Source organism: Podarcis bocagei (genome assembly GCF_964188305.1).
Source record: "Podarcis bocagei genome assembly, chromosome: 14".
NCBI classification, from domain to species: Eukaryota; Metazoa; Chordata; class Lepidosauria; order Squamata; family Lacertidae; genus Podarcis; species Podarcis bocagei.
Window position 1 is genome coordinate 6830571 of NC_138139.1, and position 23794 is coordinate 6854364.

Here is a 23794-nt window from a genome sequence, read left to right on the forward strand (position 1 = left end):
AACTGGTTCATATTGTTCTTTCCTTTATATTTTAACAAGCTCTTCAGGGCAGCCTTGAGCAGAGAAGGGCCTTTGCCCATCACTGGCTGTGCTACCTGAGAGCCTTTTAACTGGGCTCTTCTGCATGCAAAAGGAGAAATTGCCTTTTCAGCAATGACCGCACTTCCCCAGTAATGCTGTCCCCAGGGAGACTCACCTGGCACCAACTTTGATGTGAGCATGGTGCCAGACAGAAAGAAATTGCAGCAGGTTGGCTACAACATTGGCTGGAGTGTTTGGAATTACCTTGTGCCTGATCCTCTGAGATGTTCTTCTGCAGAACCCCATGGAAAGTCCCAGAGGATTGTCCTCTGTACGTGCAGGACTGTAGACTGTGGGCTGGGGGAAAGAAATGGCCCCATCCTGCCTTCTTGGTTTTGATTCTTGCGGATGTGTAAACCTTACACTCACTAAGATCCATTTCACTGGAGCTTGCTTGGTTACACAGCTGGGTGGCAGAGTCCCCATGGTCCTAGCTGGATTAGCTTCATAGACGAACCTCTTCTCAGGTCACAGCAGAAATTGTTAAAACATAAACAGGCAGCTGTGTAAAATAAGCAGAGCCAAGGCAACCGCCCCGGAGTAAAAAGACAGGGGAAGAAGGCAGCTGAATAACCAAGAAAATCCATAGACGCGATATGCAGTCTGTTGAAACAATGGTAGCACATCGGGCCCCTTATAATATATTGTGTGCCCCTGCATAATAGTTCACTGGATTAAATGAATTTATTGATTTCTGCTTCTTCCCTTACACGTATCTGCAGGCAGCTTCTCCAGCACTGCAGACACATGTCAAAGGTCATAACTTTCTTTCACTGTGGAAAAACACATATGCACAGGCTTTTAGATAGTAAATCACTGGCTTTTACATCAGTGGCCTGTACCTTAAAACAAACATTCTCTTCTATAAAATTCCCAAACTCTTGATTGTTAAAGCCATAGTTTTCTAATATCAATGTCTGTCAGCATGAATGTTCAGAAAACTTGGACACAGCTTAATAGTTGCACCTCAAATAGGGTAACTATAATATTTATTTATTTGGCAAAAGTTAGCCTGTAGACATAGCACTGTCAAAAATACTGGAGTCAAATATGTGGTGATTATTACATCCATTCCATTAGAGAAATAATGCAGGATAAGACACACACACCCTCTGCAAGACCCTCCTTAACCCATCTCTCTCTTAATTTAAAATGGATAATGGCTTGTAGCATGTTTTAAGAGTCATATTGTGATTCAGACAAATCTATTCCACTCGTCAAAGAAGTGGCTTTCCTTTTCAGTCTTGTATTTCAAATGCAAATTGGAAAATATTTTATAATCATTGTTTCTTGCGGTTATCTGTTTTTAGTGTGTAATTGGAAAGTGAACTTTGAAAAATGAAAGGGAATTAAAAATCAACTGCTGTTCTCCTGCAAGCTATTTTGCAGCATTTACTGCAAAGAGCAGTCTGGGCTGAACTGGTTTCACAACATGATTGAGGCCATCAGAGATTTTAGGAAAGGAAAGTAAGGATTGTGATTGTGGTTCACAATGTCATTTAAGAAAAAAGTTTCCAGGTTTTTCCTGGGTCTGTATTGTTTTGTTGCATCCAAAACAGCAGTCAGAGATGGACCAGTGCTGAACTAGATGGAGCAATGGCCTCGCCTGGTATAAGGCAGATTCCTGTGTTCAAAAACAGCAGTACAGAAGGAACACATAAAATTGCATTTATGTATTGGGTAAAGCAGCAGGAAACTGAAGGTGTCAACATCCTGAAGCCAAGCCAAGCACTAGCAGGGATGCACTGCCTGCAAGAGAAGTCCTGGTGTTGCATTTAGCTAAACATTAGCAGGAAAAGAATCCAAACATTTCTGGTTGCACCAGGAATGGAGTCTGGTCTGTGGGAATGGGCTGCATGGACTTTTACGTCAATGTAGTACTTTTATGTGGACTTTTGTGGGCTTAGCAAGGTGATCCATATTTTGAAACATTTAAAGTTAAGAGAGATTTTTTTTTTTTTGCTTTGCCCTAGTCTCTATTTTCCAGGGATGTCCATGATTTAGAATCATAGAATCATAGAGTTGGAAGAGACCACAAGGGCCATCGAGTCCAACCCCCTGCCAAGCAGGAAACACCAAACAACCCTACAGCCAGGAAGCTTTTTCTCTCAATGTCTCTGTTGTTCCTGCTGAGCAGGAGAGAGATGTTAAAGGCAGCCCCAAAGCATGCTGTATCCACCCCATTTACTAATCCCAAGGAGTTGCATCCAGCTACTTGGAAGAATCATAGAATGGTAGAATTGGAAGGGATCACGAGGGTCATCCAGTCCAGCCCCCTGCAATGCTGGAATCTTTTGCCCCACATGGGGCTCAAACCCACAACAGCGAAATTAAGAGTATCATGTTCTGCCAACATTACCTGCTGAAGACCAAATATTGTCATTGTTGATAATTAAAGATCTCTCCTTCCCAGGACGACAGCCCACCTTGCTTTAAGTGTGCAGAAAAATGACTTAAGCTACCATTGTTTAGTCCAATCTGTCCAGTGGCAAGAGCTCTGTGGGAAGCTCAGGCCAGCAGAGCTTCTTGAGCTGGAAGCAAAACTCAGACAGTGGTCAAATGCAGTGATTGAGAACAAAAGGAAAGAAGATGTCATGGCTTAGCTAAGGTTTGGGCCTTGCCACAGTACGACACAGCCACACAGCTTGCTGGTATGTCCACAGTCCTTATGTGTACAGCAGACCTTCCTGCTTCTCTGCTCTGAACATAGCCTTAGTTTTGGATGATGATGATCTGCAAGATTTATTTGTATGCCTCAGCAATATTGGCTTTCCAGATCTGCAGACTATCTGCAGACTTTGGGGGGGGGACCCCAAGGTTCACTGAAGTTTAAAAAAGGCTTAGAAATTCTAAGACTGGAGGACCCTCAAGCATCCCAAGAAAGTTGGAGAGCATCAAATGAAAAAGGGCAAGGACACCTTGAACAGAAGCACTCCACACCAAAACTTAGGTGCATCTGCAACTTTTAATATGAATTTAACTCTTAAGTGTGTCAATAATGGCATGTGACTTCATTTGTATTTTTATTAAAGCAGTCTGTTAGTTATTTGTTCTTTCTATGTATTAAGTCTCCTTAGGCCAAATCCTCAATGGTGACATAAAATTTAAAAAGTCACGGAACAACCATTTCACTATAAATAGCAATCAGAACACACATCACCGTAGCACAGTGAACCAGCCTCCAGTACAAACAATTTAATGAAGTCAACCTATTGAATATTTTGCTAGTGGATTGCAGTGAACGCTCGGGTTGCGAACGTGATCCGTGCGGGAGGCACGTTCACAACCCCGCAGCGTTCGCAACCCACAGTGCCGCGTCTGCGCGGGTCACGATTCAGTGCTTCTGCGCATGTGCAAAGTGAAATTTAGTGTTTCTGCACATGCGCGAGCCCCGTTCCGGTACTTCCGGGTTCGGCGTGGTGTGCAGCCTGAAATGCACAACCTGAAGCATCTGTAACCTGAGGTATGACTGTACTCATCTGGCTTTTAAACAATTATTTTAAAAATGCAAATACATTTGCATGCTATCAAGACCTCAGAGCTACTGTCTTAGATCAATTAAAAAGCTCCTACCCCTTGCTAGACAGAGTGCCAAAATCCCACCATTGAAAAGTGATCTGGTAAAATGTGACCTTGTGGATAAAACTTAATAACTGAGTCCTTAGTGGGCTGATCTATCAGCATAAAGCTTGCGGCCCAGTCAAGAAGCTGCTTTCTTGCTGCTGCTTAGCTTATGGGGCTCCTCTTCACCCAATGAACGCAGCCTGGCTTCGCAGGGTGAGTCCTGTGGCCACCCCTATCCCAAGGCTGCCTCCCCAGAATAGCAGAAGACGTCCCTGTTGGCAGGAGAGAGCTATTGACAGAGTTTTTGGCTGACCTCTTGGACCCTGAAGCCAGATCTTTGGAGGGGCCAGGCAGGCCTTTGTCCTGCTCTGGCCAGTGGTCAGTGAACTCCACTGAGGCTTTTCAGTGCCTCTTCTCCTCCATAGAGGAGCAGCTGGCCATTGATTCTCTCCCGTGTCCAGATTCACATTCTTCTGTCGAGGGCTTGTCAGGGGAGAAAGGGATGTGGAGGAGGGGGCTATTCATTCTTCTTAAATGGGAGGGGGACAGAGGCATTATTTGACTGAGTGGATTGCTTTTGGGTCATAAGAGCCCCTGCATGGCTCTGCCTTAATATGACCCTCTATCAAAGGAAGATTTAGGGCTGTTTCTTCTTCTTTTTCTGCTGCTCTCTCTCTCTCTCTCTCTCTCTTTGCTAGCACTCTGTGCTGCCCACAAAGAGGCCAGAGAGAGCTCCCATTTCAGCAGGACAATAAGTCCTGTCCTGCATTCCACCAGCTGGACTCCACATCCATGCCAGAGATTATTCTGCTTTGGGGGTGAGCTTGCTTAGACAAAGACAATGTCTGCCACGCTAGGTAGGAAGATAAGTACTGCAAATTTGGTTTTTTCATCACACATCTAGGGCCCTTCTGATTCCACAGTAGCCAATGCTGACTTTTCAAACAATTTGGAAATAGTTCATTTTAGTTATTTCAGACATTATGGTATGACACTAGCACCAAAGGTGGTAGTTTTATATCGTGCAAACATTTCTGGAAATCAAAGCCTCTTTGGAACATTGGAAGCTACCTTATACAGTGGTACCTCAGGTTACATACGCTTCAGGTTACACACGCCGCTAACCCAGAAATAGTGCTTCAGGTTAAGAACTTTGCTTCAGGATAAGAACAGAAATCGGGCTCCAGCGGCACGGCAGCAGCAGGAGGCCCCATTAGCTAAAGTGGTGCTTCAGGTTAAGAACGGACCTCCGGAACGAATTAAGTACTTAACCCGAGCAAGGTACCACTGGATTTGCAAGGTTCAGACATCAAGCTAAGTCAGAGATCCTGGCTCATTAAGCCAGTATGTGGTATGGGCAGCCCCTTTGGTATTCTTTTATTCCCCATGATTGTGCAAACAGCAAAATAAGCCAGGGTTCAGCACATCCTGTTATGTGCAAACCTGGAAACCATTGTTAATGGTTTCCAAGCAAACCAGGGTTGGGAAGCCAAGCTTTAACCATGGCGTCATATCATGCCTTGATTCTAAGCCATTAGTTATCATTTCCAGGTTCTCATGCAATGGGAAACTTGGTTAGTGCTTAATCCTGGCTTGTGTTGCTGCTTGCACGAGGGGATAAGCAAAGGGCCCCTCCCTGCAGACACACATGGTTTTTTGTTTTTTGTTTCAGATTCAATCTTTATTGGTTTATAAACAACACACACACACACACACACACACACACACACACACACACACAAAACCACAACACATAACTCACAAATAAAAACAAAACAAAACAATACAACGTGAAACACAAAAATATTTCAGCCATCGACTTCCGCCCTTCTTGGTGTGGGTTCTTTGTTTCCTTATTGCTTGCCTCTGTTTTCAATAAACTTAGCCTGTATTAAATATTATTTGTGTTCTTTATACAGTACCTTATACAATTCCAAGAGTTATTCAAAGCATTCTAAAGTTTTAATGTGGGGATAATGTTCTTTTTAAATATTTCCTATAAATCTCCCATTCCTTAAAAAACTTTTGGGTCGATCGATCCCTGATCTTTTCCATCATATTGACTAGTTCCATATATTCCAGCAGTTTAACTTGCCACTCCTCTTTTGATGGGATTTTATCTCCTTTCTACCCCTTGGCAATCATCATCCTCGCTGCTGTTGTTGCGTACAAAAGAACCCTTCTTTTTTCTCTCGGGATGTCTGATGCCATAATGCCTAAGAGGCTTCAGGTTTTTTGGTAAATGTTATTTTGAACAGTTTTTTTTAAAAAAATTCATTGTATATAAGTTCCCAAAAGCTCTTAATTTTTTTACAACCACACCACATGTGGTACATTGTTCCCTCTACTTCTCTACACCTCCAGCATAAATTTGAGTTGGTTTTGTGCATTTTAGCCAGTTTGCTGGGGGTGATGTACCATCTGCATAGCATCTTCATAAAGTTTTCTTTTTAAAGTAAAGCAAGCTGTAAATTTCCGTTCATTTCTCCGTAAGTTTTCCCATTCCACCATCTGTATATTATTGTACTTTTCCGTGTATAACACGCCCCCTATTTTGGGGGACTCAAAATTAAGAAAATGGGGGGGGGGAGATTCCTGAAGTTGTGGAGGTTTTTGGGGGAGCATTGCCCACTCCCATCGCCGAAAAAATGAGCAAATTGCCCACCCAATTGCCGCAGCGATAGCCAATCGACAACAGTCCTTGCAGCAGCCACCAATAACAACCTCCAACTCGCGGCAGCAACCAATCCCATGGCCCCACGATGTATAAGACGACCCCTGATTTTGAACATGATTTTTGAATAAAAAACCATAGTCTTATACAGTGGTACCTCGGGTTACATACGCTTCAGGTTACAGACTCCGCTAACCTAGAAATACTGCTTCAGGTTAAGAACTTTGCTTCAGGATGAGAACAGAAATTGTGCTCCGGCGGTGTGGCGGCAGCAGGAGACCCCATTAGCTAAAGTGGTGCTTCAGGTTAAGAACAGTTTCGGGTTCAGAACGGACCTCCGGAACGAATTAAGTACTTAACCCGAGGTACCACTGTACACGAAAAAGTACAGTATATCCGAAGTCCTTTGCTCCCTGAACCATAGCCACTATTTTACCTCCTCTTCTTTTACTTCCCAATCTAGCAATAGCCTGTACATTTTGGAAAGTCACTTGTCTTTATTTTTTAATAGACCTTTCTCTAATTCTGATGTTTCTGTCGCAAAGCCAATTTTTTTGTCTACCTTAAAGGTGTCGTCCAGTTGGTGATAGTGTAACCAGTCTGTTACAGTACAGTGGTATCTTGGGTTACATTACCTTCGGGTAACGTAATTTTGGGTTGCAAATGCAGCTCTGCGCGCTTCGCACATGAGTAGAAACACTCTATCGCACCATGCGCATGCGCAGAAGTGGCACCTCTGGATACGTATTTTTCGGGGTAAGTACGGACCATTGGGACGAATTAAGTTCATATCTGGATGGTCCATTGTACGTGTTACTTGTGCATGCCCTGGCTTAATGTTGCTCCTGAAGGAGGAGGTCACTGAGCCCAGCTAACACAAAACTGCCGGTTCTTGAGTGGCAGGAGCTCTCCAAGGATTCGGGAAAAGAGATGTCTTTCCCATCACCTGCTAGTATTTGATCCTTTTAATTAGAGAGGCTGCCAGGAATTGAACCTGGAAGAAACTTCTGCATGCAATACATGTGCACTGCCACTGAGCTGCAGCCCCTCCAGCACTGGATCTTAAGTGCCACAAGGCCGCCACCATATGCAACAGTCTTCCCCAACCTGGGGGGAGTGCTGGCTGGGGATGATAGATAGATAGATAGATAGATAGATAGATAGATAGATAGATAGATTCTTTATTGTCATTACACTAGTGCAACATTGCACAAGTGCAACGAAATTGGATGCCATCCCTTAAAAACAGTAAAAGCAAAACAACAACAACAACCAAACAAACCACCTTCCAACCACACCCACACCCACCCCCCAAAACTCCCAGATCTCACTATCGAGTTACAGCATTCAAAAAGGCCACAGCTCTTGGATAGAAACTGTTTTTCAGTCTATTTGTCCTTGACTTGATGTTTCTATACCTCCTGCCAGAAGGCAGTAGTGCAAACAGACTGTATCCCGGGTGAGATGGATCCTGCAGGATGTTGTTTGCTTTCCTAAGGCAACGGGAACCGTACAGTTCTTCCAATGGTGGGAGAGGGTGACCAATAATCCTTTGGGCTGTGGTTATGACCTTCTGGAGCACCTTCCTCTCTCTAGCTGTACAACTGGAGAACCAAGCACAAATACAGTATGTGAGTATGCTCTCTATGGAGCCTCGGTAGAAGGACACCAGCAGTCTCTCACTCAGATTGTTCTTTTTTAAAAGTCTGAGGAAATAAATTCTCTGCTGGGCCTTCTTCACCAGAGCAGTGGTATTTGCGCTCCAAGTCATGCCCTGATCCATAGTCACTCCCAAAGCCTTCCTTGCCCAAGTCATGCCCTGATCCAGTCACTCCCAAAGCCTTCCTTCCTTGATGGGAGTTGTAGTCCAGAATCTCTGGAGGGCACCAGGTTATAGAAGGCTGGTTTACAGCAGCATACCTGGCTTTGCCACTGCACACTTAGGGTATCCTTATGCCAGCCTATGTGTGAAAAATGCATTATATAAAAATGACCCTCAAAGGAGTGCCCGGGAGAGCACTGGCACAAGCGGGGGCCTTGGCATGTCATTTCATGGCTTTTGTGCCTGGGGCAGCACCTGCAAATCCCTGTGTTCCTATTTGTTAGTTTAGTTCTCCCAATGCCACAGAGGAGGTCTTTTAAGAGAGAAGGGGCAAGGAAGGCTTTTGCACTCCTGGTGAGAACCCTAAAACAGGCTCTTGATCACAAAGTGAAGCTTTGTAGACAGCATAGTCTCCAAGCTGTTAATAAAAATCTCCTATGATTTTTATACCAGCCTCATGAATTTAAGATTCCTGTTGTTTTCCATCATTTAATTGGACATTGCTTAGCCCTTATTATCAGAAGCTGAGTTGGATTTGAAATGCTGTCGTAGGGAAGTTTAATTTTTTAAAAACCCTTTCTCTTTCTCACTCCACCCAATAGTTCTCTCCATTGTTTTCAGTCCTGACAAGTGTCCTTCTTAGTGGTGGTTTGTACCCAGTGCTATTTTTTCCAGAAAAGAGGTGCTGGGACTCACCATGAGCCTCCCTTGTTCTCTTGGAATGGCAATGGTGCCCACCTGAGAGGTGCCGGAACTGAGTTCTGGTGAGTTCCGGATGAAAAAAGGGCCCTGTTTGTAGTTTTCTGTGGCTGTTTTCAGTCTGATCAACCTTTTTTAACCGGTGGAAACCTTGTCGTGTTAAAAAGCGTGCCAGACTCCTGGCTCTCTGCCAGCGGACATGATGGGCTGCAGCAGACGCCTACACGGATCTTTATCCTCCCTCACACAAACTATGTATTGTTTTGATTTGGCTTAATGGATGCTTTACGAAGGGATTTCAGTCTGGCTCCTAGCCAGCCTCTTGCTCTTCTACCCTTCAAAGCAAAAAGACTGTAATTCAAAAGGAACCAGGCACGTGGGCATGATTTTGGGGCTCTGCGTAGGACTTTGCTGCCTGCTCACTCTGCAGCAGGAACATGGAGTTTGGTTTTGGGAGAAGGGAATTGCCTGCCCCTTTGTTTGTGCTTGGCATTCCAGGATTAAAAGGTTGTGTTTGGGTTGTGCCCATTCCTCGTGAATTGTGGGTCAAATTCTTCCATTTCTCCTGAGCTGCTCCAAGGCATGAAGTCAGCCCTGGTTTTTTCATCCAGATGTTGCGGACAACAACTCCCATCTGCTCAGTACTGACTTAAATAGTGAATTTCTCCTCCTCCTCCTCCTCTTCTTCCTCCTCTCTCTCTCTCTCCATGTGCATAATTTGGGCTGCTGTTCCAAGCTTTCAGGAAACCTAGGCTGGTTTGCCTGTGCATTGGATATTACCTTTGCAATTATCTCATGGGTTGCTCATGGTTTTTTCATATGGAGTGTCAGAATTTGGAGCTCCTGAAAATCTGAATTGAGGAGGAACCTAGAGGGCCATGAAGGACACTCAGTTGCTGTGGTGCATTTTATTACCATGCTGCAGAATGTTACATTCAGCAATTGGCTGGAGCGGATGTTGCCTGATGGAAAAGAGGATGCATCTTTCTACTTCCCACAGCAGCCCTTTGAGATCTGGCTCTTCCCTCAGCTACCGTATTTATGAGCTACTGTCCAAAGGTTTGGGAGTACAATACATATAGCCATGTGGGTCTTGCATCGATTTTTGAAAGGGGTTCCTGGCGAGGCCCAGGAAAAAAACTTGGGAGTGTGGAGGCCCAGATCAAAGCAGGTGGAGGTCTGTGGCAATTGGAGGTCTTCTCTGCTGCAGGACATGAAAAGCACAGCCGGCTGCAGAAGGTGGAGCCTGCCTACCTGCGGTAACCTTGATGTTCTGCTTTATAAGTAACTGGAGTTATGGTGGCCAACATGAGCTGGTTTAAAACAGAGGTTGGCAAATTTTTTTTAGCCATGGGCCGGTCCACTGTCCCTTAGACCTTGTGGTGGGCCAGAGAAGCGGCACGAGCAAGGGAGCTGGAAGAAGAGGCGAGGGGGGCAAGTAGTCCTCATCCCCAGCCCCAGCCGCTGTGCTTACCTTCCCTGGGGCTACCGCCACCACCACCGCTTCTGCTTCTCATGGGTAGGCAGAGCGAGCTCATCCACTCCACCCTCTGGCCCACAGGAGCACCAGGGTGACGGCGGTGGCGGAGGGAAGATGAGCGGCATGAAAGGGCTGGCTCCGGAGAGGGGCTGCTTAAAATGGCGCTCAGCCAGCCCCCTTCCTCCTCTAGGCAGGGCAGGGAGGAGCCAGGAGGAGGGAGGGAGGAGGCACCACTACGATGTGTGTGTGTGTGGGGGGTATGGAATGGCGCAGGAAAAAAAATGGCGCAGCCCGAATGAACAGAATCCCCACGCCAATCCACGGACAGTCTGTGGGCCAGATTCTGAAGGCAATTGGGCCTGATCCAGCCCACGGACCTTAGTTTGCCGACCCCTGGTTTAAAATAAGAGATTCATGCCATGTATTAGCAGGGCTTGAGTGTCTCCACAATACAGCTCTCTAGTAGTAAGTAGATTAAAAACGATTTGCAGGTGTCCTCCAAGGAGACCTGTGTTGCAGTTTTAAACAAAATCCTCATTTCATATGAAACAGGATCAGGGTAGAATGGCAAATTCCTGGGCAGAGCCCTGCAGAACAATCGCTGCCATTTGCTCCTGGGCTGCTGCTGCCTGCCCCATCCCTGATTCCTGCTTGTGTTCTGTGGAAGGAAGGAAGGAAGGTTCTTGCTTCTTGGTTCACTGTTCTCAGAGAGTATTTTGCCACTCTGGAGGCAGAAGAACACAAGCCTGCTGTGCTCTGGTGGCTTTTTGATAGCAGCGGAACTGAGAGCTTTGCAAATAAGACTCAAGAGCTCTGGCTGTGTTTCCTGGGGCTCCTGGTTGTTCTTTAACGTGCCTGGGAAACATCTGTGGTTCTCCAGATATTGCTGGACTCGCAACTCCCAGCATAACCAGAAATGATGGGAGATGGAATTCAGCAACAGCTGGCCCCAGGTGTTCCCCGCCCCAGTTGGCCTTCCACAGAAGAACACCCAAGTAGATTGTGCCCATGGTGGGCTATCTCTGTCTGGAACCCCCAGTAGCATCTGTTACTAAGGTAGCCTCTTCTTGCCATGTGACTGAGGGACAGGGGTGGCAACCCTTTTTGGCCCAAGGGCTACATTCACACTGGGCCAACCCTTGGGGGGGGGCGGTAGATGCCACTGGTGTGTGTAGCCACCCACACTCTCTCAGGCACACACACAAGATGCAGGTAGCATACCCCTCCCTCAGCTGATCTGTACTTATCAATTGATCTGATGTCTGGTGAGGAGATGTTTTGCGTCTTGCACCACGCTCTGGCGAGGTTTAAACCAGCACTGCATTGATTTTCTCTTTTTGTTGCACTGGAATCATTTGGTTAGCCAGCTCCTCTTGTAGGGGCACTTCTGCCATTGGTGGGGATTACACAGACCTCTTCCCCTTCAGCCTTCCGCTGCAACCTGGTGCCCAGATGTTGCTGGTCTACAACTCCCATCAACTGATGTAACCAGTGGTCTTGTGGCAATGAGTTTCACGAGCTTATAACACCTTCGTATCCCCTATGTTGAGGCTGCGGCCTCTTATTTTTCTTAGATGACAGCCTTTGGTGACTAGTTAGGGCTTCATTTCTTAATAACATCGAAACATTCTGTTGTGCTTACTGTGAAATGAGTAAATACAGTATATTGATTTTTTTTATAAAAAAAAACACCCTTCTGTGGTTATGCAAACCTGTAATAATTAAAACAGAGCCCACATGTTATTGTCTACAGCCTTAAATACTGTTTTCTTCATTTGCTAGAACTTAAGGTCCTGTTAAACTAGAACAGGGGTAGGCAACCTAAGGCCTGGAGGCCAGATCTGGCCCAATTGCCTTCTAAATCTGGCCCACGGATGGTCCGGGAATCAGCATGTTTTTACATGAGTAGAATGTGTCCTTTTATTTAAAATGCATCTCTGGGTTATTTGTGGGGCATTGGAGTTCATTCATTTTTTCCCTTCAAAATATAGTCTGGCCCCCCTCAAGGTCTGAGGGACAATGGACCGGCCCACAGCTGAAAAAGTTTGCTGACCCCTGAACTAGAATCATAGAATCGTAGAGTTGGAAGGGACCCTGAGGGTCATCCATACTAACCCCCTGCAATGCAGGAATCCTACCCACAGCTGTCCCCGCCTGGGCTCAGACTATCAGCCTTCTGGTTAACAGCTGGCCATAGTCACCCTTTGTGCCACCTCCAGGCGCTTTTCTTAAATTTTTTTATATGCATAAAACATATTTTGTGGGTGCCAACTGACTAGATTCTCCCAAGGCAAACAGAGAGAAAAATCCCACGACCCAAAAGGGGGGCATCACAGTAGGACTAAAGCAGTTCATTTGCTAAAGACTTAAATAATAATTCCAACCAAACCAGTGGAGAAGGCAGGGGTGTGTTAGAAGAGTGAAAAGCAGCATTTGGGTTGCTGCCTCCGTACCCTAGGGGCCCAATCCTCCAGGCGCATCTTCCTTCCTTGCTCCCTTCTTCACTCCCCACTTGTTCGAGGGGGCGGGGGCAAGTGACTTTGTCCCCAAAGGGTCAACGGACCCACTCGCCTTTCCGTTCCCTTTCCCCTTCTCTGCTCTCCTGAGAGGGCAGCTGACATATGGTTAAGAAGTTAAATTTCATTCTGTTGCAGAGCCTCTCAGTGGTTTAAACCACTGCACAGGACAGAGGAGGCTGCTTGGGGGGGGGGGGGAGAGAACTGGCTGAAGCAGCCTTTGTGTGCTGCATCCTCCCCCCCCCCCCTCAGCCTTTCGCTTTGCTGCGATCAGGCCCTGCAAAGATTTGTCCAGGGCAAAGGTGATGAATTGAGCCTAGCAGGAGGGACAGATGGCCAGAATCCTCTCTCATTATTGCATCTGGAATCCCCGCCCCCCCTCGCTATTTATTGATGAAAGCTTTGTGTAATTACCTCTCTACGCAAGGCAGATTTATGCCCCTTCACAGCTCAAAGAAAAACACAATGTGGAAAACAAGAGTCATTCGGGCTTTGATCATGATTTCACAACGCCCTGACTCACAGCTCTTGCAAAGGTGCTCAGGGTTGCCACTGGCAGAGCGCATGAGGGTACACATCGCCTCTGGCCTCCTTGCCATGCTGAGATATACCAGTTCCAAACAGCAGCATGTTGCTCTAGGTCACACCCAGGTGCCTCCTCTTTTCCCCAAGAGGAGAAGCCTTCTGGTTTCTTACCCAGTCCCACTTGCTTTGTGATGTTTTGCTTACTGGTGGGACAGAGTGATGTAGGAGCTCACCCTGGCCTCTTCTACCTTTATGCTGCCTGAAACAGGATGGGGACTGCAGAACAGGACTGTTTGCAAAACCATGTGCCTCTTTCTGGCACTAAATCCAGTGCTCTTCCGTCTGGCATGCTCCTTAAAAAAAAAAAAATCAAAAATTAAATTGCTCTGCATTGTGCAGTGGCTGAGCCTTTGCTTATCTGCCAGCACATGTTGCCCCCTCTGCTGCATCTTTTGGAGGCACCAAACAGCCTCTAGGCCAGTGTTTCCCAACCTTTTTTGGGCAAAGGCACACTTCTTTCATGAAAAAAATCTCGAGGCACACCACCATGCCAGATGGGGAAAGGTCACTTTTTACTTATGTAAAAAAAATAAAAAAATAGTAACAGCATAGAAGGTAATGGTTAGGCTAGCATCCCTCTTCCAAATATGCTAGGTTTTTATTTGCAGGGACTGTTCTACATGGGAAAGCATTCAGCACTGTCATTCTCCCATCTGCCATCTGAATTGGTACTATTCTGGGTCAACTTACTCTGCTGCATGTGTAGATGAAAATGGCACCAAGTGTGGGGGAGGGGGCAGAACAGGTTTCAGATACAGGATATTAAGCATACACGTACCTCAGATTGAACTGGTTGCTTGCTTTGCAAGTTTTCATTTCCCAAATGACTGCCTTGGCAAGCGCAATACCTGCCAGGCTCAACGCCGGTCTTGCGCTGCCGCTTCCCGCGCTCTCAAGGCCCCGGGAGGAGGCAGGCGTGAAGGGAATCCCGAAGGCGCGAAAACCTCGCGCATGCGCAGGCCTTCCGCCTGCGACAGCCCAGTAGGCCGGCCTAGCCTAGCCGTGCGGCAAGAGCGGCAAGAGCAGTCAAGAGCTAGCGTGCGGCAGAGCGGCGATGGGATGTGGGAGGGAGCTCGCTCCTCGCCGCCGCCGCCCCGCCTCTCGCCGCCCGACTCGCCCGCCTCCCTCCCACGGCACACCAGGCAACGTCTCGCGGCACACTAGTGTGCCGCGGAACACCGGTTGGGAAACACTGCTCTAGGCTGCCTTGCAGGCCCAGGAACTCCTAAGCAATGAAAATGACTCTTCTGGGCTTGTGTAAGGGTCTTCAGTTGCCTCCCCTTCAATAAGTTTTTCACGCATGCTCAGGAGACTTTTTCTTTTCTTTTAATGAATGCACTTGCATTGTCTCTTGCTGCCTTTGCAGAGGTTCCCCTGGGCCCTCCGAATACAAAGGGGGAGGGGAGCAGAGGGGCTATGCCTGCAAGGTGCTGGTGCAATCCCATTGACTCCCAGGGCTCAGGGCTTCGAATTGTGATCAGGGCAGTTTGCAGCAAAAAGTGGACAGCTCATGCATCTGTTCCTTGGGGTTTGGCCACACACAAACTACCAAAAAATATTTAAAATGGAAAGGAGTGGGTCATTTTCCTCTGTCTGCCCCTGAATGTCTTTGAACATGCCAAAGAAGCAGGTGAAGAGGAAATGCCACTCATCTTGGGCTTCCTGTTGCCTCCACACCTCTCTGATTTGTCCAGAATGGAACATTTGTGTTTTCCCTTTTGGGGATAGCCATACGTGTTCCGTATCTAGCCAGTGTGAGCATCTACAGTGGTACCTCGGGTTACAGACGCTTCAGGTTACAGACTCCGCTAACCCAGAAATAGTACCTCGGGTTAAGAACTTTGCTTCAGGATGAGAACAGAAACCGCGCGGCGGCAGCGGGAGGCCCCATTAGCTAAAGTGCTGCTTCAGGTTAAGAACAGTTTCAGGTTAAGAACAGACCTCCAGAACGAATTATGTTCTTAACTTGAGGTACCACTGTGTATATTATATTGTGTGAGCAATATGTGGGTGTTCTCATGGTAATACATAACCCAGTCTTGAAATTGCTGCTTCTTATACAGAGTCAAACTTTGTCCATCTAGCTCACTGTTGCCACTCTAAATTGACTGACAGTGGCTCTGAATCTTGGACCTTTTGTATGCAAAACCACTGAGTTATGCAGCCTTCCCTTAAAAATAGAGAGAGCTTCTAGTCCTCATGGTTCTGAACAAAGCACTTTATTTCAAAAGCCACATTTCCACAATGCGGTTGAGCTCTTTAAGTCCTTCCCCCTCCCCAGGGATCCCTGGGAACTACAATTCCAGAAGGGGACGTGGTAATTGTGAGCTGTCAAGTCCTAGGAAATGCAATTTGGAGGGCTTGTTCTGTGTGCTTTGCTCATCTGCCTGGCCTAGATTGTAATAATAATAATAATAATAATAATAATAATAATAATAATAATAATAATAATAATAATAATAATTATTATTATTATTATTATTATTATTATTATTATTATTTATACCCCAATTTCCCCAGCCACTCTGCGCGGCTCCCAATCGAGTGTTAAAAACAATACAGCATTAAATATCAAAAACTTCCCTAAACAGGGCTGCCTTCACATGTCTTTTAAAAATAGGCTAGCTGCTTATTTCCTTGACATCTGATGGGAGGGCGTTCCACAGGGCGGGTGCCACTACCGAGAAGGCCCTCTGTCTGGGAAGGGGGTCAGCTGTGGCTGCTGGTGTTTCCCAGCAGGCAGGAGGAAATGATCCACATATGAGATCAATTTCTGATGCTTCGTGCATGCGCTGGGCAGGTGAGAGGGAACTGCTGAAATGCAGGTTTAATATAATCTTGGCAAATGGGTTAGTGAGACTTTAGGAGGCACTTGGAAGATGCAGAGCTGATTTCCCAACAGCATTTTCCACAAGGGGAAAGGTGTTTCTGGCTGGTATGCATTGGGCAATCCTGGTGTTTGGATATAGCTCTGGACCATGCCCCCCCCCCTAAAATGTTGCTGCTTGTTGGCTGGGATGCCTCCCATCCTTGTACAAGGGGAATTGAAAATGAGTGGACAAGTCCAGAGAACCTCAGATGCTGTGATGGGGAGGGGCGAGAAGAGCTGAGCAGGGGTGGCTTCCAGAGCTTGGGGGGGTGGGGCGTGGGGGTGTCAGGATAGGGCTTCACTAACTTGCATTGCTCCTTCCCATCCTTGTGATTAGCTAAATTAGTCTTCACCAGCCTGGTGGCTTCCAGATGTTTTGAACTGCAGCTCCCAGCAGTCCTGGCTAGCATGGAAAACAAAACAAAACATCTTAAACAGGTAGCTAGTTGAAACTTAGTTTTAATCCATTTTAAATCTGCATGTGGTTCCATAAGAATGGAAGAAGAATCCTGTGGGATGAGGCCAAAGGTCCACCAACTCCAGCATCCTGTCATCACAATGGCCAGTCAGATGCAGCCCACTTAGAAACCTGCAAGCAGGATCCAAGCACAACATCAGCATCCTTCATAAGATGGAAACAAGAGCTCTGGAGACAAAAAGCATGCTTGGTTTTTAGATGGCACGTGGATGCATATTGCAGCAGGTATCATCTTAGAAGATGATATTCTAATCATATATTTATATGGTTTTATTGCTTGTGATTTTAGACTGTCTTGGGGGGCGAGTTGTGTGGCTGAAAAACAACCTACAAATTCTGGGAATATATACATCCCATCTGGTGTGAAAGTGAAGAGAGAATAGTTCCTTGAAGGCGCTGCCAGACACCTACAGTTTTTATATGTACCTACCTTAAAATTGAGTGACTTTAAAAGTTTTGCCCAATTCATAGGGAATGAAAGATAGATAGATGATAGATAGATAGATAAGTGGCTTATAAGCAAACCTTTTTTTTACACAGTACTTTAAGGTACTGTCAATTACAGTGTGCCTTACATCTTTGTCAAGAAAGTTTTTCCTAATTATAAAGCTTTTCCTTATGGTAGCCTTGTTAAACCTTTCAAGATCCAACACACCACATTCTTTGAATTATTTTAAAAGAAAATAAAACAAATATATTCACATGACTATTTGACAGAAGAGCATATGAACCATGAAAACCACAATGAATTTTTTGGAGACAATTTATTTGGCAACACCAAATAAACAAGACTTCCAGAAATCTATTTTGTCCATACCCTGTTTTGTTTTGTTTTAAATCTTAAATAATATGTTAAATTTTGCATTGGAGCTAATTCCCAAAGCTTGCTTAGCCACTCAGTACTCTGAGGTGATATTTGAGCCTTCCATTTCTGGGTAAACAACATTCTTGCTGCTGTTAAATAGATCAAAAGCAGCCACCTCCAACCTAGTGTTGCTCTCCAGATGTTTGGGACCACCCCTCTCACCAACCCCAGCCAAGATGGCTGTGTGATGCTGAGACGGATGGGAGCGGTAGTGCAATAACATCTGGGAGACACCAGGTTGAGGAAGGATGATCAAACGGATGGATCGATTAATACAAAAACACTGAACCCAAAACTTTTCTTGCTGAAGCATCATTCCTTTTCCATTGTGGGGGCCAAGGCTGTTGGCAGCCGGGTGACAAGAGGCAACATTGGCTGCTGCTACTTCATCTATTTCATGAGCTCCCTGCCCTCCCAAGCGCTGCAGCACTGAGCTGCCTAAACCAAAACACGAGTTGTCTGGGTGATTCCCTTTTCCAGGCAGTTGCCCACAAGGGACTGGTCTGAAAACATGGCGTGTATTTTATTTCTGAATGAACCCAGATGTGGACGGGACTCAAGAGGGGGAAAGGAAAATATATTAACGCTCCGCCATAGCAACAACTATCACTCACTGTGTTTATGTTACAGTAGCACCACTGATTGATTGATGCTGCTATAAAGCAAACTCTTGGGAGAACATTTCTTCTTATAAACAAAAAATAAATAAGGAACAAGAGAGAGGGGGGAAGGCTGTGGAGAATGACAGATATATTTGGGCAGCATCTATGTGTACCCCAGCAACCCTGTTCCTCCAGTCTTTCCACCGTGAACCATCTGACAGCCAGAGCCCATACCTTGTTCCCTGAACCCTGAGGAGGAGACACCTCTGCTGCTGGACTCAGGCACCTGGGAGGGTCAGGAGAGCCCTGAGTAGCTTTCTCCAAGGCAGTCCCCACAGCTTGAAAAACCAGCCGCTACAGACAAGGACACCAGCACTTTAACTGGACAGATGGTGCATGGGTGAAGGGGCTTCTATCTTGACTCCCTGCCCAGACTAGAGAGTTCTGCTGGTTGCTCCAAGATGTTTCTGAGACAACTTGCCTCAGTTGCAGGACTGCTTAGCTCAAGTCCTTAACTAGCACCTTAGTCCTTATTCAAAACCTGGCTTGGCCCCTGTTCCAGAACCCAGAGCCTATTTATCGCATAACAACCCACCCAAGAAGAGCCCTGCTGCAGCAGGATCAGACCAAAGAGGGGGACCCACTGTTGAATAGTTTGTTTAAATGTTAGGGTTCATTATTGTTTCACAGGATGTGTATCGCTTTAAAAGCCAGGGTCATACCCTGACCTAGTTTTTACAGCTGTGTAGCAGGTGCTGATAATTAGCTGTGTCAGCAATTGTGAATGATATATAATGTGCAGTATGTACCTTACTCTGCCCTGGTGGGTGGGTGGGTGACAATTATAGACACTATGTAAGATGTGTGTTTGGGAAGTTGTTATTAAACCTTGCAAAGATATCTTTGCGTCTCTTCAGTGTTTCCATCTGTGTGTTCCATCTCTTCAGTGTTTCCATCTACTCTGCATGCACTCTGCAACATGTTTCAATGCCCAATACCCAGTGGCTCTGGTGGGGGGCAGGGGCGGAGAGTGGGCGTCACTGGTGTGCTTGTGTCCCGGGGGCATGGTGTGGCGCCCTCAGGGGCGTGATGCCCAGCCCATGGGGGCAGCCGCAATGGCACCCCACTAGGATCGTGACTCCAGGGGCGGTGCACTCCCTCCACACCCCTGTTCCTCTGCCAGTGCCAATACCCACCTGTTGCAACACTGTTTTCACAATGGCCAACCAGGTCATTAGGGGAGCCTGAAAGTAGGACATGAACACAACAGCAGCACTCTCCCCACCTGCGACTCCCAACAACTGGTATTCAGAGGCATTCCACCTCTGGCAGTGGAGGTGGTGAAACATAACCATCATGGCTAGTAGCCATTGAGACCTTGTCCTCTTCCATGAATGAGGTTGTCTTAATCCTCTTTTGGAGCCAACCAAGTTGGCCATCACTGCCTGTCTGGGAAGCCAGTTCCATAGCTTTAATACTCTGTGTGAGAAAGCACTTTATTTTGCTAGTCCTGAATCTCCCAACATTCAGCTTCACTGCATGGGCCCCACTTCACATTCTTTTTTTTTTAATAAATATTTTATTAAGTTTCCACAATAAAAGACAAAGAAAATACAAATCACAAAAAAACAATACAATACAAAAATACAAACATTAAACACATCAAAAGCAAAAGAAAAAAGAGATAAAAGCACATATAATAACAAAAAACAAAAATTCCCTCTTTCTTGATTTCTCATCTTCAATTAGCTTATTTTCCGGACTTCCTCACATCTCCCGTTCTTATATCCCTTTTTTAAAAAAATTAATTCAGCAAATTCATAACGTATTAATTTATCTGTTGTTAGTCCAATCTTACATTTTACTTTGTTGCTAGAGCCCCTGCAATTCATTTCAATGTCCTTAACATTCCCCACTTCACATTCTTATATACCTCCATCATGTCTCCTGTAACTCACATGTTTAAAAAACTAAAAAACAACAACACCCTTTCCTCGTAGGGCAGCTGCGCCATCCCCTCGATCGTTTTGGTTGAACCTTTTCGAGCTCTACAATATCTATTTGGGAGTGAAGTGACCAAAATTGTACACAGTAGTCCAAGTGCAGGCACACCAAAATGATCGAGGTGATATTAGCAGTTTTCTTTCCAAATTCATTTATTAATTATTTCTAACATGGAATTCACCTTATTCACAGCTGCTACGCAATAAATTTTTCATTTAAAAATCTCATAAAGTGGCTCATGATATACATTATAAACATTAAGTAACAATAAGTAAGAACAGTCAAAATATCCAGATAGTAATACCACCTAATTTTAGTAACAACCACAGCCAGAGCAACAACAAAGATCTCGGTACAGTGGTGCCTCGCAACACGAAATTAATTCGTTCTGCGAGTTTTTTCGTCTAGCAAATTTTTTGTCTTGCGAAGCACGAAATCCCATAGGAATGCATTGAAATTCAATTAATGCGTTCCTATGGTCAAAAAAAGTCCAAACAAAGCCAAATTTGGTACAACAAGAGTTTATTAAGTGCTCTTTAAAGTCACACATACTGTAAAGAGCATTTCAAAAATTGAAGGAACAATTAATTAAGTTTCTAAACATGACAGAAAAACATTTAAAAATCAACAAAGTGTACAGTACATTTTCTAAGACTCTGGGGGACCACTCGAAGAAGGTTCCTCTTCCACTCTTTGCTTCTTGCTGAAGAACCTGTCCATGGTCTGCTGCTTCATCCGCCTTTTCAGCACCTCCCTTAAAGGCAACATGACCGTCGTATCAAAAGTGTTCGCAAGGTCATGTGCCACGTGCTTGTTAGGGTGGTGCCGCTGTGCAAAAGCCTGCACATCCTTCCACTTCATGCAAATGTCCCTCGGTTCTTTGGTGGACAGCCGTTCCTCAGTTGCTTCCTCCTCTTCCAGCAAGGCCTGCTCCTGCGCAGCCTCTGCTTGCAGTTCGACCAGCTCCTGGGTGGTCAGCTCGTGGTCGTGCTCCTCCACCAGCTCGCTGACGTCCTCCTCTGTGACCTCCAGGCCCATGGTTCTCCCCAAGGCAACAATGTCCTGCACCACTGTTGACTCTGGTGCATCAGTCACTTGGTGCCACACAGTCCGGCCACAGGCTGCGCCAAGCGCAATTCAAATTTCTCTGGCTGATCCCGTTCCAGGCCATGGTGATCATCTTCAAGCAGGTGACGATGTCGAAGTGGTCCTTCCAGAATTCCCGCAGGGTGATGGTGGTGCAATCGGTCACCTTGAAGCATCGCCTGAAAAGCTCCTTGGTGTAGAGTTTTTTGAAATTGGCGATGAGCTGCTGATCCATCGGCTGGAGCAGTGGCGTGGTGTTAGGCGGCAGGAACATGATTCTGATGAAGCTGAACTCCTCCAACAAGTCCTCCTCAAGGCCTTTAGGATGAGCAGGAGCATTGTCCATCAGAAGCAAAGCCTTCAGCGGCAGGTCGTTGTCCAGCAGGTACTGTTTGACAGCAGGGCCAAAAGCAAGATTGACCCAGTCCACAAACAGCACACCCAAGCCTTACTGTTGGATCGCCACATGACACTCAGCTGCTCCTTGTCGACCTTGTGTTTCTTGAAGGCCCATGGGTTCTCCGAGTGGTACACCAGCAGGGGCTTGATCTTCAGGTCGCCGCTTGTGTTGGCACAGAAGAGCAGGGTCAGACGGTCCTTCATGGGCTTGTGGCCAGGCAACTTGGCCTCCTCCTGTGTGATGAAAGTCCTTTTGGGCATCCTCTTCCAAAATAGCCCGGTCTCGTCGCAGTTGAAGACCTGCTGTGGAACGTAGCCCTCCGTCTTCACAACCTCCAGGAACTCCGCTGCAAAGTCTTCAGCCACAGGAACATCAGAACTGGCAGCCTCTCCATGCCTGACCACGCTGTGGATTCCAGATCTTACCTTGAACCGGTCAAACCAACCTCTGCTTGCCTTGAAGACTTCTGGTTCGCCTGAGGTTCCTGGCTGTTCCCGGACGAGGTCTGCATGCAAGGCCTTGGCCTTCTCACAAATGACGGCCTCAGTCACTGTGTCCCCTGCACACTGCTTCTCTTCTAACCAGATGAGCAGCAACTTCTCGACCTCCTCCAGAACAGCTGGGCGGTTCTTCACGATCCTGGTGACTCCCTTTGCTGCATCAGTCGCAAGGATCTTCTTCCTCATCTTCAGGATGGTGCCGATGGTCAATGGGTTCTTGCCATACTCCCTGGCGAGGTCTGTCACACGCATTCCACCGTCGTGCTTCCGGATGATCTCCTTCTTCATTTCCAGCGTCACCTTCTCCTTCTTCCTCTCGCCGGCCTCTGCAGCAGAAGTCTTCTTGGGTCCCATGGCAGCATAGCTCCTACCTTCGTAAACTCAGAAAAAAATAATAATCAGTGCTTCACATCCAAAAAATTCAAAAGCACCCAGCCACCCACCACACAGAAATCCAAACCCAGAACCAAGTCTTTGAATTCCAAACACCCAACCCAAAATCCAAAAACCCCCCAAAAAGTTTTAAAAGTTTAACTTACAAAATGACTGCAAATCACCAAAGTCTTCAAAATCCTCAAATGGCTGCAAAAGAAGTTTTGGAAAAGCTTTAAAAATCACCAAAGTCTTCAAAAACCTCAACTGTTCCCCCAGCCACCCACCACACAGAAATTGCAAACCCCTCCCCAACTGTTGCAAACCCCTCCCCAACTGTTCCCCCAGCCGCCCACCACACAGAAATTCAAACCCAGAATTTTTTTTTAAAAAAACAACAACATGGCCCAATGGTCACATAAAACCATAAAAATTCAAAAAAACCCACACAAGCTCCCAGATTCTTGCAAACCCCTCCCCAACTGTTCCCCCAGCCACCCACCACACAGAAATTCAAACCCAGAATTTTTTTTTTAAAAAAAAAACAGCAGAGTGCCCCAATGGTCACAGAAAACCATAAAAATTCAAAAAACAACAACAACCCACACAAGCTCCCAGATTCTTGCAAACCCCTCCCCAACTGTTCCCCCAGCCGCCCACCACACAGAAATTCAAACCCAGATTTTTTTTTAAAAAAAACAGTAGAGTGCCCCAATGGTCACAAACAATCATAAAAATGCAGAAAAAAACCACACAAACTCCCAGATTCTTGCAAACCTCTCCCCAACACCAAGTCCTTGAATTCCAAACACCCCAACCCAAAATCCAAACCCTCCCAAAAAGTTTTAAAAGTTTAACTTACCAAATGGCTGCAAAAGAAGTTTTGGAAAAGCTTCAAAAATCAGCAAAGTCCTCAAAAACCTCAAAAAAGGCTACCACACCGCGTGCTATGTGTTGCTCCTCGAAGTCAAGTCGCAACTGCACCTCTTCAAGCAATGCACCCTGGGTATTAACGGTTTTACGAAAAAGGAAACAAACTTGCAAGACGTTTTCGTCTTGCGAAGCAAGCCCATAGGGAAATTCGTCTTGCGAAGCAGCTCAAAAACCACAAAACCCTTTCGTCTAGCGAGTTTTTCGTCTAGCGAAGCATTCGTCTTGCGGGGCACCACTGTATCGACAGTCAGGAGATGGTCAGGT

The 23794-nt window shown here is 46.1% G+C and overlaps 2 protein-coding genes across 4 annotated transcripts in view; one reads left to right on the top strand and one right to left on the bottom strand.

Annotated features, from left to right (window-relative positions):
* The window catches only part of PRTG (protogenin), an 86289-nt gene that overhangs the window by 13807 nt on the left and 48688 nt on the right, over positions 1–23794 (top strand). The gene's annotated exons all lie outside the window — the stretch shown is intronic.
* LOC308573385 (tigger transposable element-derived protein 1-like) lies at positions 20745–23751 on the bottom strand. Of its 2 annotated transcripts, none has more exons than XM_081170255.1 (2): positions 23460–23751; positions 20745–22807 (listed from the first exon to the last, which is right to left on the bottom strand). In XM_081170255.1, the coding sequence occupies exon 2, from the start codon at positions 22577–22579 to the stop codon at positions 21686–21688; it is 894 nt and encodes a 297-aa protein (XP_081026381.1). In that variant the 5' UTR covers positions 22580–22807; positions 23460–23751; the 3' UTR covers positions 20745–21685. The 2 variants fall into 2 exon arrangements, with proteins under 2 accessions (XP_081026381.1, XP_081026382.1); XM_081170256.1 differs by lacking the exon at positions 23460–23751 and adding an exon at positions 23023–23187 and having other exon boundaries at positions 20745–22504.

Excerpts from the sequence above, each read along its gene's own strand:
- LOC308573385 (XM_081170255.1), bottom strand. The coding sequence starts at position 22,579 with ATGGGACCCAAGAAGACTTCTGCTGCAGAGGCCGGCGAGAGGAAGAAG.